The sequence below is a fragment of the Papio anubis genome, chromosome 13 (assembly GCF_008728515.1).
Source record: "Papio anubis isolate 15944 chromosome 13, Panubis1.0, whole genome shotgun sequence".
In the NCBI taxonomy this organism is placed as follows: Eukaryota; Metazoa; Chordata; class Mammalia; order Primates; family Cercopithecidae; genus Papio; species Papio anubis.
The window spans coordinates 55320928-55338321 of NC_044988.1; the positions used below are offsets into that span (position 1 = coordinate 55320928).

The 17394-nt window shown below is 36.3% G+C and overlaps 1 protein-coding gene across 2 annotated transcripts in view; it reads right to left on the minus strand.

Annotated features, from left to right (window-relative positions):
* Positions 1–1753: 1753 nt before the first annotated feature.
* Positions 1754–17394, minus strand: part of CAAP1 (caspase activity and apoptosis inhibitor 1) — a 53106-nt gene continuing 37465 nt past the window's right edge. For both annotated transcript variants that reach the window (XM_003911634.5, XM_003911635.4), the window contains exon 6: positions 1754–3735. In XM_003911634.5, the coding sequence (XP_003911683.2) occupies positions 3389–3735 (347 nt within the window). In that variant the 3' untranslated portion in view covers positions 1754–3388. The remainder of the gene's footprint in view (positions 3736–17394) is intronic.

Sequence of the window (17394 nt, forward strand, 5' to 3'; positions counted from 1 at the left end):
TACAGTTACTTGCCTAGATAACACAGCTGGTTAGGCAGAATCAGACCCTTCTGCTCTTAACTCTCACATTCTTTTCATTGTATCACAAAGCATTTAAAAATAATTATTAAATATCAAATATATCAGTATGTTGACTATGAGTTCCTATTGATATACTTCACTGTTTTATTTGAAGAATATAAAGAAAATATAAACACATCTAAAGATGAAGTTTTAAGTTAAAATATATTGGCCTTTTAAAGAATTAAGCAGACACAATCAAGGAAAAGTATCCATAACTGACCTCTTCCTGTTTTTTATGATGGACTAGAACTGAGAATTTTTAAAGTTTTTAGGCTGCCCAAATATTTGGCCCAAATTACAGGTTCACCTCTGCTTTATCTACCTTGAAAATGGCATTGAAAAATGGTGATTTTATTACAATTTGTATTACTGTCCAAATGGTTCAGAATACCTTTAATCAGGTAACAAATCCTAAGATCTAACATTTTGCTGAAAATAAGTTTTGGCCAAAAGATTTATAAGGAAAGAACATATTGCCTGATTAACTTGAGGAATGAATAGTGTTCAACAAAAAGATGTGTGGATTTTGAGTGATTTTTCATAATTGAAATGTTACTGGTAACCTGTTGATAGACTTTTAGAATATATCTGTGTGGATTAGTAGGAACATCTAAATGTGAACCAAAGCTTAGTTTGAGGTATCTGCTCATTAACACAGAAGACTTATTATCAGTTGCCACCCAGCATTCAAGATTTGAGGGGCCAGGTTCTGTGGTGTGTGCCTGTGGTCCCAGCTACTCAGGAGGCTAACGTGGGAGAGATAGCCTGAGCACAGGAACTTGAGGCCAGCCTGGGCAACACAGCAAAAACCTCGTCTCTAAAAAAATAGAAATAAAAAGGATTTAAGTCAAGTTCTTCATCAAATATCGGGATTGCTTGACAGTGAATACAAATTCAGCTGCCAATTTTTTAAATTACTAATTAAATATTGCCTAAAAATGTTCCTCACCTTAACAAAAGGAAGGAATTGGGCATAAAAACAAGCAGCACCCATGTCTTTATTAACCAGTCGACTACATGATAAAAATCTATACTGTAACATCTCTAGGTTTAAGATTTTTTTTTTTTTTTGAGACAGAGTCTCACTCTGTCGCCCAGGCTGGAGAGCAGTGGCACGATCTCGGCTCACTGCAAGCTCATCTCCCGGGTTCACACCATTCTCCTGCCTCAGCCTCCCGAGTAGCTGGGACTACAGGTGCCCGCCACCACACCTGGCTAATTACTTTTTTGTATTTCTAGTAGAGACGGGGTTTCACCGTGTTAGCCAGGATGGTCTTGATCTCCTGACCTCATGATCCGCCTGCCTTGGCCTCCCAAAGTGCTGGGATTACAGGCATGAGCCACCGCACCTGGCCTCTAGGTTTAAGATTTGAGTAAGACTGAGAACCTTACAGGCTTTCAATAAATACCTCTGAGCTGATTATTTAAATGGCAGCATCAGATAGATACATGGTATTTTCCCATTACTTAGGTATTTCTAAAGCAAACATTCCCATTCTCTAAAGCCATTCGTTTTCAAAAATCTCTCAAGTATTTCAACATTTTAAAAGAAGAAGAAGATAAAAAATTGATTTTCCAAGGTAGGGAATTAAGTAGACTAATTTGTTTTGTTCACTCTACCTCACACATATCCACTCCAGTCAAATGTCCTGTAAATCATTCTGCATAGAGCAGAACAGACACAAAATGCTTCATGAAGGTGGAGACTTTAATCATCTACAAAGCCCTCAGACCTTTTTCACCCTTATATGTTTAATCATACAGATGCCATCTACAGTATTTTGTAATTAGTAAGCAGCAATAAAGTTTATTCTGTACTATTTTAGCATATTAACTATTACTTTAAGTTGAAATAGAAAAATTATATCAATGTCTTTTCGTCTTGAAGTAATAGCAATGAAACTCATAACTCAAATCTGTTTACCAGCCTAAGAGAAGCATTTAAAATCATTAGGCTTCTTCTATGCTTTATTAGAAATATTTACGGAGGGGAAAAAATGGTAGAATTATTCCAAGGCATGTTCAGGAACAACGACAACAACAACAAGAATTTGTAACTGCAACTCCAACGTTTCATAAATGTCCTCTATTTCCATTTAAAAACCCTTTAAAATTAACATAATTAAAGCAGCTAATAAAATACAATCCCTGCAACTTTTATATATAAGGAAAAACCTCATATAGTATCAGTAGACCACGGCTGATAAATCAAATACGCTGTATTCGTTATCAAATATAGAAACAACAGTTCGAGATTTATGTTTTTTGAAAAAATTAATTTATTTTAAGTTAAGGATCTCTATGTAAATTTATTTTGGTATCAAACAACTGCAATTAGTGATGGGGGGATAAAAGCATCCATAATTGTGGAAGGATGGTAATTTATTTACAAAAACTATACAAAATTAGATTAATTATAACAACTTATCAAAGGTTCCTGAAATCAATTTTGCTTTTGAAAAAGTATCAAAAGTCTTCAGATCCAGAATGACAGCATTTTATTATTTCTGATTCATGAAATTATAGCACATCAGATCTTTAAGCAACTACATCAGATAAAATCCTAGATAATAAAATATTCTCCATTTCCTGACAGCTTGGAATGTAAATGAAAACTTGTTCCATTTTCATTAAAGAAAAAAATCTAGAATAATGCATCCAGTGGTATCGAATACCTGTTAGAATGGCTTGTCTGCTATAATTAAACATGGGCAATTAGTTCCACATTGTTAAACATTGCCTTAAATTAATTCCTTCCTTTAATAAAAAAGTTTTTCTCAGTCATTTCAGATCTCTGTTACTCAGTTTTAACTCGGAAATTTGCATCTACATAAGGAATCTTCAAAATAGTGTATATTTAAAAAGTGCATATAAGCAAAACTAAATTTCTCAAATTGTTAACAAATTTAAAGCAATAATTTAATATTATATTGTAAAATATAAGTAGACTTAACAGAAACATGCTTGGTCAATCTTTTGCTTTTAGGTTTGGTGCCCAAACATTTAAAAATAAAGAAAAAACTACCATGACTCTTTGCTTTTAAGATTTGCAGACACAGCTAAATACTCATCTAACAAAGTATCCAGGCTATCCAGCTATACTGCCATGAATTCATAAGACACTAACACACATTTATAACAAAAAAGTAATCAAAAAAATAAAAAATAAAAAGAAACAGCCACAGGTATTTTAGGGCTAAAGTAAGTTGACCTAATAAGGGTTACATGAGAAATAACATATAAGACCCCAAATAAATTTTAGATACAAAATTAAATGCTGTGGCTTTGTTCAAACATACCTAAAATTCAAACTCAAGTTAAATACCTACGCTGGCTTTTTTATATCACCAGCTTTCATTAGGGCCTTAATCGCTCTTGCCCTCATCTCAAGTTCTAGCAGCTCCAGTTGCTGTGCAGAAGGTTGAACATCTTCTGGTGGAGGAACAGCCAGAGTGGCTGCTTTGGGTTCGTTTGGGCTAGACTCTGCCAGTCCTAGAATCTCATTCACACTTTTCTCAATGTCTTTCTCCAGGTCATCTATCTGACCAGCTTCACTTTGGACTGTATTTTCTGGTGCCTCGGGAGCAGCTGCTTCTTCGTTGCATGGGCCTTCTATGTCGCTGTCATAAGCATCTGCATTTATACTGAGTACATCACTATCTTCCCCTTTTCCTGTAACAAAAAAAGCAGAAAGATCCATGTTAACCTAAATACCATGGGTCAAAATTTCCTTACTGTTTATAATTTAAAAACTGCTTTGATCCCACCTCCCACTATGGAGTCCCAAACACATTCCATAATCCCCATGCCACCCTCTTTTCCCCTGACTCCTCAATCTTCAAAGCAGATCTAATGCAATGTGAATTCAAATGTATTTTTCATTCTAATTTAGAACATGGGAACATTAAGAAATGTATTCCATCATATGGAGTGCCCATGATCTATTTTCCTAATTAAAATGTCATAACATTTTATATCACAGTAAAGCTTCTGCACTACAAAATGAAAGCTGACACTGGAAATCCTCTGGATAGAATATGGCTTATTATTCAAGTAGTAAAATTTCATTCTAGAAGGTGTTTAAAATACTTTGCTTTATAAACTACAAAAAAGAAAAAGTATCATCAGCAAGCACTACAACATATGCATTGCAACTATCCCAATATTTTCATATGCTTTTTCAAACACTGTGTTCCAAATCAATAAATTAAAGAAGAATGCCTAAGGCCATTTTCCAAGGTAAAATGTGTTTTAATGACGAGGATTTTAATTAACAAAGTTAGTACACCATAATTTTAAAAAATGCGTTTGTTATAAAACTTCTATAACAGATTATGGCTCTCCACCACCTTGTTCTTGGCATTGAATACTACTCAATTCCAGGCATCATTTGCAACTTTGAGTACTCACTTATATTCCCAATTAATTTATCTTTTAAATATTGAATTTTTTTTTTAAAAAAGTCATGATCCCCAAAATGTTAGCTGTCCCTACTATAAGAAAGCTTTGATAGTGCTTTCCTTACAGTAGGGAAAGCTTTTTACAAAACATAGATTGATAGATGGTAAATTCTGGTAACAGACTGTACAGGAAGGACATAAACAATTATACTCCATAGGTTTTATAATAGATGATTTACTGACCTTCAGTAATCCTCCTACATGCTTATAATTCAAAAACCACCCCCATTCCAAAATTAAAGTGGAAAATAAAACAAAAAATCATTTTTGTGTCTATAAATAGAACTTGCAAAAAAAAAAGATTATCATTTTATTTGATGGCAAAGAACATTTTATATATGTCCACAAAGCAACAAATATTTCCAAATAGAAAAAAAAAAAAAAAACAACAGAAAATTGAATGTAACCTTTTAAGAAGCAATATTTTATACAAGTATTCTAACTTGAGACTAAAACAGATTTAAGAAAATAAGGCCGGCTGCGGTGGCTCATGCTTGTAATCCCAGCACTCTGGGAGGCCGAGGTGGGCAGATTACCTGAGATTGGGAGTTTGAGACCAGCCTGACCAACATGGAGAAACCCCGTCTCTACTAAAAATACAAAATTAGCCAGGCGCAGTGGCGCATGCCTGTAATCCCAGCTACTCGGGAGGTTGAGGCAGGAGAATCACTTGAACCCAGGAGACGGAGGTTGTGGTGAGCCAAGATCGTGCCATTGCACTACAGACCGGGCAACGAGGGTGAAACTTCGTCTCAAAAAAAAAAAAAAAAGAAAGAAAAGAAGTGCTAAGTTGTTCACAGTCTCAAAAAATTAATATTAGTGTCCACCAGGCTTTACCTAAAATTTAGAGTGTGTAGTCACTGATTCTGAATAAGAAACTATAGGCTGTATAAAATATTTTAAAAGACAAATTTTTGAAAAATGTGACTTGTTTTTCAGACTAGAGGTTGTTGCGGGATAATGAATGAAGAGCTGAATAATATAATGAGGGGGTGGAGAAGAAGTAAACTGGTAGTTGATTCAGAGGCTTGATCAGACTCAGGTTCAATTTTCTGGTAAGAATATTTAGAAGTGACATTGTATACTTCCAGTACATAATATATAATTGCTTTTCTTTTTGTGATCATGTCAGTATCCACTGGGATTGGGTATTGTCTACAGCGGCTGATGAGAATACTCTTGATTCCCTAAACCTAACCACTGTAATGCTTTTGTTTGTAATCTAGTTTTCTTCCTGTGGAAACTTTCAGGAATATTTTTTTTATCCTTGAATTCTATTTCACAGGATGTGTCTTAGGTTTGATGTTCTACACTTGGCAAGCCCTTTCAGGGTGAAGGCCTTCTTCACCTTCTATCAGATTTTATCCAGATTATTTCTTTATTTTCCCTTTCCACTGTCTACTTTCTTGCTTTCTGATTTACTCTGACATTTTATCAAGTCCCTGCTCAAATGGTACCTTATCAGATCACGGTGATCACTCTCTGTGAAAGTGTCATCCTACTACTATCTTCTTATCCTGTTTTATTTTTCTTCATTGCACCTGACATTTTTATGTATTTTTACTCTCTCTACTACTCCAATTTAGGGCAGAGATTTTTGTTGTTCACTGCTGTTTCCTTGGTGCTTAAAACAGTGTCTTGTACACAGTAGGTGCTCAGTAATATTTGTTGAATTATATTCAGTTCCTGTTGGACTTCATGAGTTGTTCATCTTCATCTCTTAACTTTTATTGCACATTTAAAAATATTTTTTCCTGGATTTTGAGATATTTCCTTAACATTATCTCCCAGCAAATGCTGAATATTTGCTTTTTCGGTCGCTCAGGTTGGAATGCAGTGGCGCAATCTCTACTCACTGCAACCTCCACCACCAGGGTTCAAGCGATTCTCCTGCCTCAGCCTCCTGAGTAGCTGGGATTACAGGTGCACACCACCACACTTGGTTACTTTTTGCATTTTTAATAGAGAAAGGATTTCCCCATGTTGGTCAGGCTGGTCTCGAACTCCTGACCTCGTGATCCACCTGCCTTGGCCTCCCAAAGTGCTGGGATTACAGGTGTGAGCCACCACGCCTGGCCGATATCTGTATTTTTAAATTCTAACAATTCTTGGTCTCTGGCTTGTTTTCATTGCACCCTGTTTTATGGCTGCAGTGTCCACATTAGTCTCTCTAATAAGGATATTAAATGGACTGTCTTCTTCCCCTTTCTTTAAAAGATTATCTTCTGATCCCTGGATTTTATTTCTTTTGTTTATCTTGGTCCTTCATTTGTTTTAGTTATGTTTTTCTGGTAGCTGGTTTTTCAGCAGTTGTTTATTTCTCTAACAGATCTTTTTTTTGATGTAAAGTGGATGTGGGGTAGGCCTCTCAGAGTAGAGTGCTTGGATGTAGGGAAAGGAGGAGGAGTTCAGTTGGCTTAATTATTCAAAATGAATTTAATTTTAATTGCCATGTTGTTTGTTCCACAGCCAATTCTTCCTCGCTTCCAAGACTCTCTAAGAAAGAGTTACACTTATCGGCCAGGCGCGGTGGCTCACGCCTGTAATCCCAGCACTTTGGGAGGCCGAGGCGGGTGGATCACAAGGTCAGGAGTTCAAAACTCGCCTGGCCGAGATCGTGAAACCCCATCTCTACTAAAAATACAAAAATTAGCAGAGCGTGCTGGCGGGTGCCTGTAATCCCAGCTACTCGGGAGGCCGAGGCAGAGGACTGCCTGAACCAGGAGGCAGAGATTGCAGTGAGCCAAGATTGTGCCACTACACTCTAGCCTGGGTGACAAAGCGAGACTCTGTCTCAAAAAAAAAAAAAAAAAAGAGTTACACTTATCTACGGTGTCTTTGGTTGTGATTTTCCTTTCGTCAATCTGATCCTGTCTACTTACATTTTGTGAAAACCATAACATTTCTCGTCTTTACATTATATATTTTTTTGTTATACTATAAATTCATTTTTTCTTTTAATGCTTTTTACAGTTCATTCTTCTAAAAGGTTGAAGAAATACATGTTGGTTGACAGAGCAAAACGGGAAAATTCATTTTTCTTTTTTTTTTTTTTTTGAGACAGAGTTTTGCTCCTGTTGCCCAGGCTGGAGTGCAATGGCGCAATTTCGGCTCACCACAACCTCCACCTCCCAGGTTCAAGCAATTCTCCTGCCTCAGCCTCCTGAGTAGCTGGGATTACGGGCATGCACCACCACTAAAAATAAAAATTTTCTATTTTTAGTAGAGACGGGGGTTTCTCCATGTTGGTCGGACTGATCTCGAACTCCCGATCTCAGGTGATCTGCCTGCCTCAGACTCCCAAAATGCTGGGATTACAGGAGTGAGCCACTGCGTCTGGCCAATTTTTCTTCTTCTTTTATTCCCCTTCCCAGAAGTAATCACTGTTAATAATTTAGAGTACTTAACAAAAACATAATTATCACTCTTTGGCTTACTTTTTTGACTTAACAATATAACTTGGTCATATTTTTTAACCTTAGCAATGTACTAACTTTTTTTATAGACAGATAAAAATCTTCATTTTTACTAGTAAGTAAAAAGTAATATTTTGTTTTAATTTACATTTATCTGATTAGAAATTAGGTTGAGCTTTCTTTGCCACATGTGTACTGCCTTCTGTATTTCCAGTTTTGTGAAATATCTGACTTGTTTCTACCCTTTGCCCATGCTTTTGTTTCTTAACAATACCTCAATTCTATATATTCTTATATTTGCCCTTTTTAAAAACAAATTTGTTATTTTTTTGTAGTTTTCCTGTCTTATACGTTTATTTGTGGCATTTTTTTCTCAGAAATATTAACATTTAGCTAAATCTGTTGTTTTTTTTTTCCTTTGTTTATTCCCCATTTTGTGGTTTACTTTGGAAGGACTGCTGTTAGTTCTGTCATCAGTTAACTTACAACTTATGTTATTATTTTAAATATCTCTCTTCCGTCACTTCAGTGGGTTCTTGGTAGGGATGGGAAGTAGATACGTATGTTCAATTTGCTGTCTTTAGCGGAAATTCATACCAGTATCTAAATAATCCATGCTCTACAGTTTGTCTTGGCTTAATTTAATAATTCACTGTCAAGAGGTTTCACAAGCATATCACTCAAAACACTAGATACACTTTCACCTGCATAAGAACTGTTTCTGATAAGCTAAATTATTATCAACTAGAATATTCGTAAGTCCTATCAAGGTTTAAATACGTTAGCATAATTTAAAAGTTCCCTTTATTTTTATACCTCAAAATGTTTGTGATGTGATTAATAGTTCTTATATGTGGCCAGGCGCAGTGGCTCACGCCTGTAATCCCAGCACTTTGGGAGGCCTAGATGGGCGGATCAAGAGGTCAGGAGATTGAGACCATTCTGGCTAACACAGTGAAACCCCGTCTCTACTAAAAAATACCAAAAAAATTAGCTGGGAGTGCTGGCGGGCACCTGTAGTACCAGCTACTTGGGAGGCTGAGGCAGGAGAATGGTGTGAACCCAGGAGGCGGAGCTTGCAGTGAGCCAAGATTGCGCCACTGCACTCCAGCCTGGGTAACAGAGCGAGACTCTTGTCTCAAAAAAAAACCAAAAAAACACAACTCTTATATGTTTGTTTACTTTCATTGGATATTCTATTTAAAACTTTTATTTTAACAGAAAGCAAACCTATGCCACGCAGTATTTTCTTTTATCTAATTTAGAGAATCCCACAGCTCTCACGCATTGAGGTTTGTTATAAAAACAGTGGTACTACATTTTAGTTTTTTATATTATGTGGCACACTCCTTTTTATTTACATTAGGAGTCTATTAATTTTAGAGTGATTGGGTCTTACGTTGTTTATTTTTTCTCCTTGCTAATAAAATGTTTACAGAGTGTTGGCTGTTCTATTTAGCTGCCAAATATTTTGCCTTTATGGTTTTATCCCATATTCACAACTATGCCTCACTGAATAACATAAACATATATTCCTCTGAAAAATTATTCCATTTATTTATGTGTCAGTGATGAATCTGAGGAGTGATTGATTCATTTTGCTGTCTAGACACAAGTTTAAATGGATTAGTTTATTTTAAAAATCTTTAGTACTTGGGTGCAGAGTTTGACTGAGATATGAATCAAGTTGGTAGGACTGAAGTTAGCAGGAAACAAAAGAGAAACAGTGAAAGTGTACAGGCTAGAGGACAGTGTAATACAACAAAGGTACATTGGTGAGTAGCTAGCCAGAGGGTCAACCATAAGGGATTGAATGCATGATAAGGCCCTTTTTTTCCCCTGAGAAATCTTTTACGTCTTTGTCTCCTGTAACTATTGCCTAGCCAAGCTCTTAAACTACTTTACTCCTTTCCCATAAGCTATTTGCTCCATTTCTTCATTTGTACTGTTTTTCTCTCAAGTGCCCTAAATGGTATGTAGTATTTCAGGGGTTACCCATCTTAGTGAAGGAGCACAGTCAATGTAAGGAATGTATCATATCTTCTTGTTTCTTTGTGTATTGTTTAAAGTTAACTTTAGTTCTTTTGCTGCTCTATAACATCAGTAACTTAGATCTAAGTTTTTACTTGCTCTCTTTCCTGTGCCACTTTGATTATTATGTCTCTAGTTAATAGCATGAATTTTTATTCTTATTATTTTTAATTGCATTTTTCATATTTTACCTCAGACCCAACTGTCTTTTATTTTTCTTGGTGGATTTCAATAATGTTAGTTTAACATCATGCATACATCAAAACTGTTTTTATTTCCTTTAGGTATTTTTTAAAAAGCTTAAATTAAGTGGGCTTAAAGTACTAGCAGTGCCTTTGTAGAACCCAAACACCTCTTTAGTTCACAAACATATTTTTGACATTTTACCACAAACCATGTTATATGATTACTTCTAATAGTAAAACAATTTTTTGAGATGGAGCCTCGCTCTGTCGCCCAGGCTGGAGTGTAGTGGCGTGATCTCGGCTCACCACAAGCTCCGCCTACCGGGTTCACGCCATTCTCCTGTCTCAGCCTCCCAGTGTAGCTGGGACTACAGGCGCCCGCCAACACACCCGGCTAATTTTTTGCATTTTTAGTAGCGACGGGGTTTCACCGTGTTAGCCAGGATGGTCTTGATCTCTGACCTCGTGATCCGCCCGCCTCGGCCTCCCAAAGTGCTGGGGTTACAGGCGTGAGCCACCACGCCCAGCTAGTAAAACAATTTTAGAACAAAACTTTGTGAAAACTTATGTTAATGCTTTATTGAAATAGGTATCACATTACCTGTTATATTTCTTACTACTGACTATACTTTATTTGAAGGAGTAGAAATAATTTACCTCACTTCTTCCTGAAAACTCTCTCTTACACATATACACATACGTATGTGGGCAGAGTGGGGATTAGAGAGACAGAACATGACTACTCCCCAAAATTTTGAGATCTCTGAATGAGTTATTTGGGGATGAAGTTAATTCTTTAGAAAGAATGTACAAGTTTTACCTCTTCTATTTGAGGATCATGATTGATAGGGAAAACCCTGTAATTCCCTAATACCAAAAATGAGAGTAAATTATCTTTGGAAATGTATTAATAAGTCTGCAGATGATGCTTTAAAAAATGAGTTACTGACTCTACTGGAATGATGAAAATTAAGAAATACTGAAAAGACTTGAAGTATAAAGCTCTTCCAATAATTTGCCATGTTCTATTATACAAGTCACTTAACATATACTAAATTATTTCAGATGTGTAAAAAGTTTTGGCATCTATGATGCAGTTATAATGGACAGATGAAACCTATGAAGGCATTCAGCAACACTGTTATGGAGAACTTGGCTTTTTTTTTTTTTTTTTTCTGTGTAGTGTATTAAACTACTGATTTAGATTTAAGTGCATTAGGTTGACCATCATTTATAAAATTTAATTGTGGCATAACTGATTTCTAAAGACAAAGAAAAAATGCAAATGATTTAGTAGAGAAAACCTGTCTAGTATTCTGTTGAACCGTCACTGAACTTCCAAATAACATGAATATCCACCAGCCTGTAAACTTGACTTTTAAGACTCACAAATCCATTAACTATCCCTTTCAGAGATTATTCCAAGAATCAAATAAATATTTACTAAGTACCTTTTTTACACATGCCATGATGGTGCTGTAAAGGCCTCAGAAGTAGGTCTTGCAAAATGTCAGAGTGACAAAATATTTGTGGCATGATTAAGATACAGGTTTTGCCTTCACGTTTTGCTTAACGTATGGCATTGTACTTTAACATACCAAATTATGCAATATAAAATATAACAGAATTTCAGAGTATACAAGGCAACAGGCAAAAATCAGGGAGACATTCATAGATATATGACATGAGACGGGTCTTTAAGAATGGGTAAAATCTACTAGGTGATATTAACAGAAGAGGAAACTCCAAAAATGGGTACAAGTAAAATGCTAGATGCAAGCTCAGTACAGAGGTATGTGAGCCTGACAGAATAAAATGCACAAGTGGGAATATATAAAAAAAAGGCAGTATCCAAAATTATTGTCTAAAGACATCACCATTCTAGGATAAAAAGCACAATACGGACTCCCTGCTTGTCTTTTACAATGGATCAGATAAGTGGATATTTTTGGTCTTGCACTGGGGCACAATAACAGGCTGACATAAGCAAGTCCTGACTATAATCTTTTGTCGAGTAATCTGAAAGTAAATAAAAAAATGTTTAAAATAGCATTTATCATTTTTCCTACCACTAATACAGGGTTCTGAAAGAATAAAAGTTTGATATCAAAAAAGAAAATACCTAAAAGGGAAAAATGAAGGCAGAATAGTTGTCTCAATTTCCAAGCACTGGAGTTTGGAAGCAAGCAACTTTTCCCCCTCGAGATTTCTTGGAACTTATACTCATTCAAAAGGGCATCACACTCAAATACTTTGTTAGTAACATCTCAGTGCTCCACAATCTACCCATCCTAGGAAAGTGTGCTCGAACTCACCGTCTACTTCACAAACTACCATGTTTCTTGTGGCGCTGCTTTTGCTTGTTTAAATATAAGCTCAGAAAGAGACACTAGAGACTTGATTCTTAATTTAGATAATGTAAAATTATTTTTAAATTAAATTTTTTTTGAGACAGGGTCTCACTCTGTCACCCAAACTGCAGTGCAGTGGCGCAATCATGGCTCACTGCAACCTCTGCCTCCTGGGCTGAAGCAATCCTCCCATCTCAGTCTCCCAGGGCTCATGCCCATAATCCAGCACTTTGGGAGGCCAAGAGAGATGGATCACTTGAGGTCAGGAGTTTGAGACCAGCCTAGCCAACATGGTGAAACCCCATCTCTATTAAAAATACAAAAATTAGCTGGGCATGGTGGTGTGCACCTGTAATCCCAACTACTCAGGAGAAGGAGGCAAGAGAATTGCTTGAACCCGGGAGGCGGAGGTTGCAGTGAGCTAACACCACTGCACTCCAGCGTGGGTGACAGAGGGAGGCTCTGTCTCAAAAACAAACAAACAAAAAGGGTATTGAGAGAAGAGGGGAGGTGAGCAGAAGTAGGTTAGGGAAGGGAAGGCTTCATAGATATGGAAATAATCTTAAAAACAGTAGTTTGACATAAATAAGAGTACACTACTGGTGTAAATAAGTTTAGATCTCAGATTTGATATATTGGAACACAGGTATTAAAACTTGCAGTCACAACTGATAGGCTGTGAACTAGACATGTGTTAGATCAACACAGTCCTGGTTTTCAAAAGGTGACTTCTATAAGACTGTAGTACAGTAAACCTGACATCAATTCCCAATGAAATTCTAGGTTTATTAGAAGGTTTATGAGCTCTGGGAAAAAAAAAATTAGTATCAACTAGTTTAGACAGATCAGGTAACATTTGATCAGGAATCTAAATGATGCATGGAAGACCCATATGGTTATCTGAGGAGGAAGCAGGCAGGCAGAAGGAACAGCAAAAGCAAAGCCCCTGACACAAGAGTGTTTGGAGTGCTAGAAGAAAGCAATGAGGTAGGAGCAGAGACAGCAAGGCAGAGAGTAACAGGTCACATCATGTTAAGGCTGTACTGGCCAAAGGAAAGATGGACTATGGATTTTGTGTAGAGGTGGGAAGCTATTAGAAGGCTTTGATAAGAACATTGACATGACCATTCATACATTACAAAATAATCAGACTGCTGTGTGAAAGAGACTCCCATGAGCAAGGATAGAAACAGGGGGATCAGGATGGAGATGAAGGAAAGGACTGAAGAATGATTCCAAGGTTCTTGGCCTGGACACTGAGAAGAATGTAACTGCTATTTATTAAGACAGGGATAGATGGTAGAAGCACCAAGGTATTGTAGTTTTTATGTTTCTTGTTTTTTGGGTGGGTAGGGAGTCAGAGAGGGATCTAGAATTTATTCAGGTACACATTAACTTTAAGATGCTTACTGGACATTTAATAAGTAAACTGGATACACAAGTGTTAGAAGTCAGAATTGTAGAAATAAATTAGTAGCTGCCAGTCTTGAAACTACATAAGATCATCAGTTAGACAGGGTAGAAAAAAGTCAGTCCTGGGGCACTCATCCTTTAGAAGTCAGAAAAAGCCAGGAAAGCCAGTGTCAAGAAAGAGAAAATAACCAATGCTATCATATGCCGCTGATGGGTCAAGATGAGAACTGAGCAATGACGAGTGAAATGGCTGCTGGCAGTAATTCACCACAGAGGGGGACATTAATTAGGTAGAGAAATGAAGTATTTGCAGGTACCAAAAGGTAGCAGGATCAGGACTCAAACAGAGGGGCTGGTCTTGGCAGCACAAAGAGTTCATCCGTTTTAACAGGAGATAAGGGGAGTATATAGGTTCAGATACAGGGGGATATGAAAAAAATTTATTTACATATCTGTTTTCCTTTATTAGACAAGTTCTTTCCAGATCAGGACATATTTATCTTTCTATCCTTAGTGCCTAGAACAAAACAGTAAGTTTGTTGGATGAAGGGGTGAACTTCAAAATTTTAAGAGCTATTATTTAGAAGATGTATTAAACTCATTTTCTTCAAACCAAAGGGCACAGAGAAACCAATGAATACAAGTTACATAAAGGCATATTATGATTCAATATATAGAGACCCTTTTACCAATTAGAAACTGCCAGGTTGATACTGAGGTGATGAGACAGAAAACAATAATGACAACAATAACAGAAATAATTACTAGGGCTGATCCTTTTGAGCACTTAATATGTACTAAGCACTGCTCTAAAGCATTTTGTGTGTATTAATTCATTCAATCCTTACACCTACATAATGAAACAGGTACTCATATTTACTATCCTTATTTTATAAATGAGGAAGCTGAGGAACACAGAGTTTAAGTAACTTGCCCTAGGTTCACATAGCTAAAGTAGCAAAACAAAATCAAACCCAAGTAAGTTTCCAAAACCTATGCACTTAAGACATTCTATATGATTTTCCAGAACTTAACAGATTCAAAATAACCACAGAAGCTTCACAAATTAGGATGCTGGGTTCAGCCGAATGTATCTTCTTCTTGTGCGTCCCTTAAATGATATATTTACAAAGTCTCACCTGAATAAATACAGTATGCACCAAACATACACCTAGAGTCTGTGTATTACATATGAATAACTAGTAAGAGAACAAAAAGACAAGCTACAGATTCAGAGAAAACATTTGTAAAACATATGTGACAAAGCACAGGTATCCAAAATACATAGAGAGCTCTTAAAACAACAATACGAAAACAACCCAGTTTTTAAAATGCACAAATGATCTGAAAAGGCAACTCACCAAATATACAAAATGGCAATTAGGTAAATGAAAGATGTTCAACATCATATATCATTAGGGAATTGCAAAAGAAAACAAGAGATTACTTATACGCCTATTAGAATGACCAAAATCCAAAACACTGACACTACCAAATGCTGATGAGAATGTGGAGCAATGGGAACTCTCATTCATCATCAGTGGGAATACAAAATGGTACACTTTGGAATACAGTTAAGCAATTTCTTACAAAACTAAACTTGGTATTTATCCAAATGGGTTGCAAAGTTATGTCCACGCAAAAACCTGCACACTATTTTATTCATAATTGCCAAAACTTGGAAGCAACCAAGATGTCATGGGTGAATGGATAAACTGCTGTACATCATGCAATGGAAATTCAGCAATAAAACAAAATGTGCTATCAAGCCACACAAAGACATGGAGAAACTTCAAATACTCAGTGACAGAAACCAACCTGAAAAGGCTACACACTGTATGATTCAAAACTACAGAGATTCCAGGAAAAGCAAAACTATAGGGATTGTAAAACGATCAGTGGCTGTCAGGGGTTGGGGGAGAGAGAGAGGGCAGGATAAACAGGTAGAACACAGAAGATTTTTAAGCAGTGAAAATATTCTGTACATTGTAATAGTGGATTGATGTCATTATAAAATTATCAAAACCCATAGAATGTACAACACAAAGGGTAAGTCCTAATCATAAATTATGGACTTGGTTAATAATAATGTACAAATTGGTTCACTTCGGGAAGAGTTGGTAAGCAGGTATATGGGAACTCCGTGTACTTCCTGCTCACTTTTTCTGTAAACCTAAAGCTGCTACCAAAAAAAAGCCTTTTAATAAAAAATAAAGTGTAAGTTCATCATGTATCAACTATACGATGTGGCAGCCAAAACCGCAAATTAAATCATAGACTATGATGTGCTGTGTGTAAAGAGTTCTGAAACTGGTAACCAAATCTGGATTCAAGCCTAGTATTTACTGTCTTTCCTTTGGTAGGAGCACTTTGGTAAAGAGGTGCTTTCCCTAATGAACTGAGTAAGAGCGTAATGACTAAAAAGAACCCAGTGTCCCAATAATGATTGAAGGTTTACACTATGTGACCTCCAAAGTAGATGCCTTAGGAGTATGTCTAAGATCCTATGATACACATCACAGGACAGAATGTGTAAAATGAGTACTTAAAACATTTCTCTCAAAATACTGAAATCTTTGTGGTGCAATCATGGCTCACTGCAGCTTCGACCTTCTTCCTGGGTTGAAGCGATTCTCCCTCCGCGGCCTCCTAAAACGCTGGGATTGTGGGTATGAGCCTGGCTAATAATTTTTTTAAAAGGGAGAAGGGTTTGAACCTATTTAAAGCAAAACTCTGTGTGCATATTTTGTGCTTGCATGTCTTTAAGGAAAAGATTCTCACATGAGACAGTTAACGTACAAATATTCAAAATAGGATGTAGTAAATATCTTCATTGACTTTGATCATTTTATACACCATTTAATTATATTATTTATTTTAATGACTGTATTCAAATGAATATATTTTAAGGAACCATTAAACAGATCAAAGACTAAATCAAACACATTTTCTTTTCTTCCGATAGAATAAAAAATGTAGAGATAACAAAAAAAAAGGGGATATTTCACATTGCTTCCATTAAACAATTTAGGAAAACAGTTATTAACCATTCTTCCTAAGCACAAACAATGCACGAGGCACTGGTCTTAACCAAACCTGACAGCTAGAAAGGAACTTGAAGACCAAGGCCAAACAGCCAACCATTGCTTGAATCCTCTACAACAGCACCACCACATGGCTATATATGTGGCCTGTGTCCAAAACCTTCAGCATCAGAAACATCTTAGAAGGCAGTCCACTGCGTTAGACCAAAAAATTTTGTCTAATGATAATGCTATTTATTGGTTCTATTTTTTTTCTTCTCCAAGGCCATATAGAAAAAATCTAATCACGCTTCCATTTAATAGTACTTCAAATATTTTACAGCAACAACTATAAACCTCAACTCTTCAATCTAACTTAACAAAGCTATTTCTCATGTATAGTTTTAAAATTTTTCTCAAGAAAACTTCCATGAAAAAATACAAACCATAAG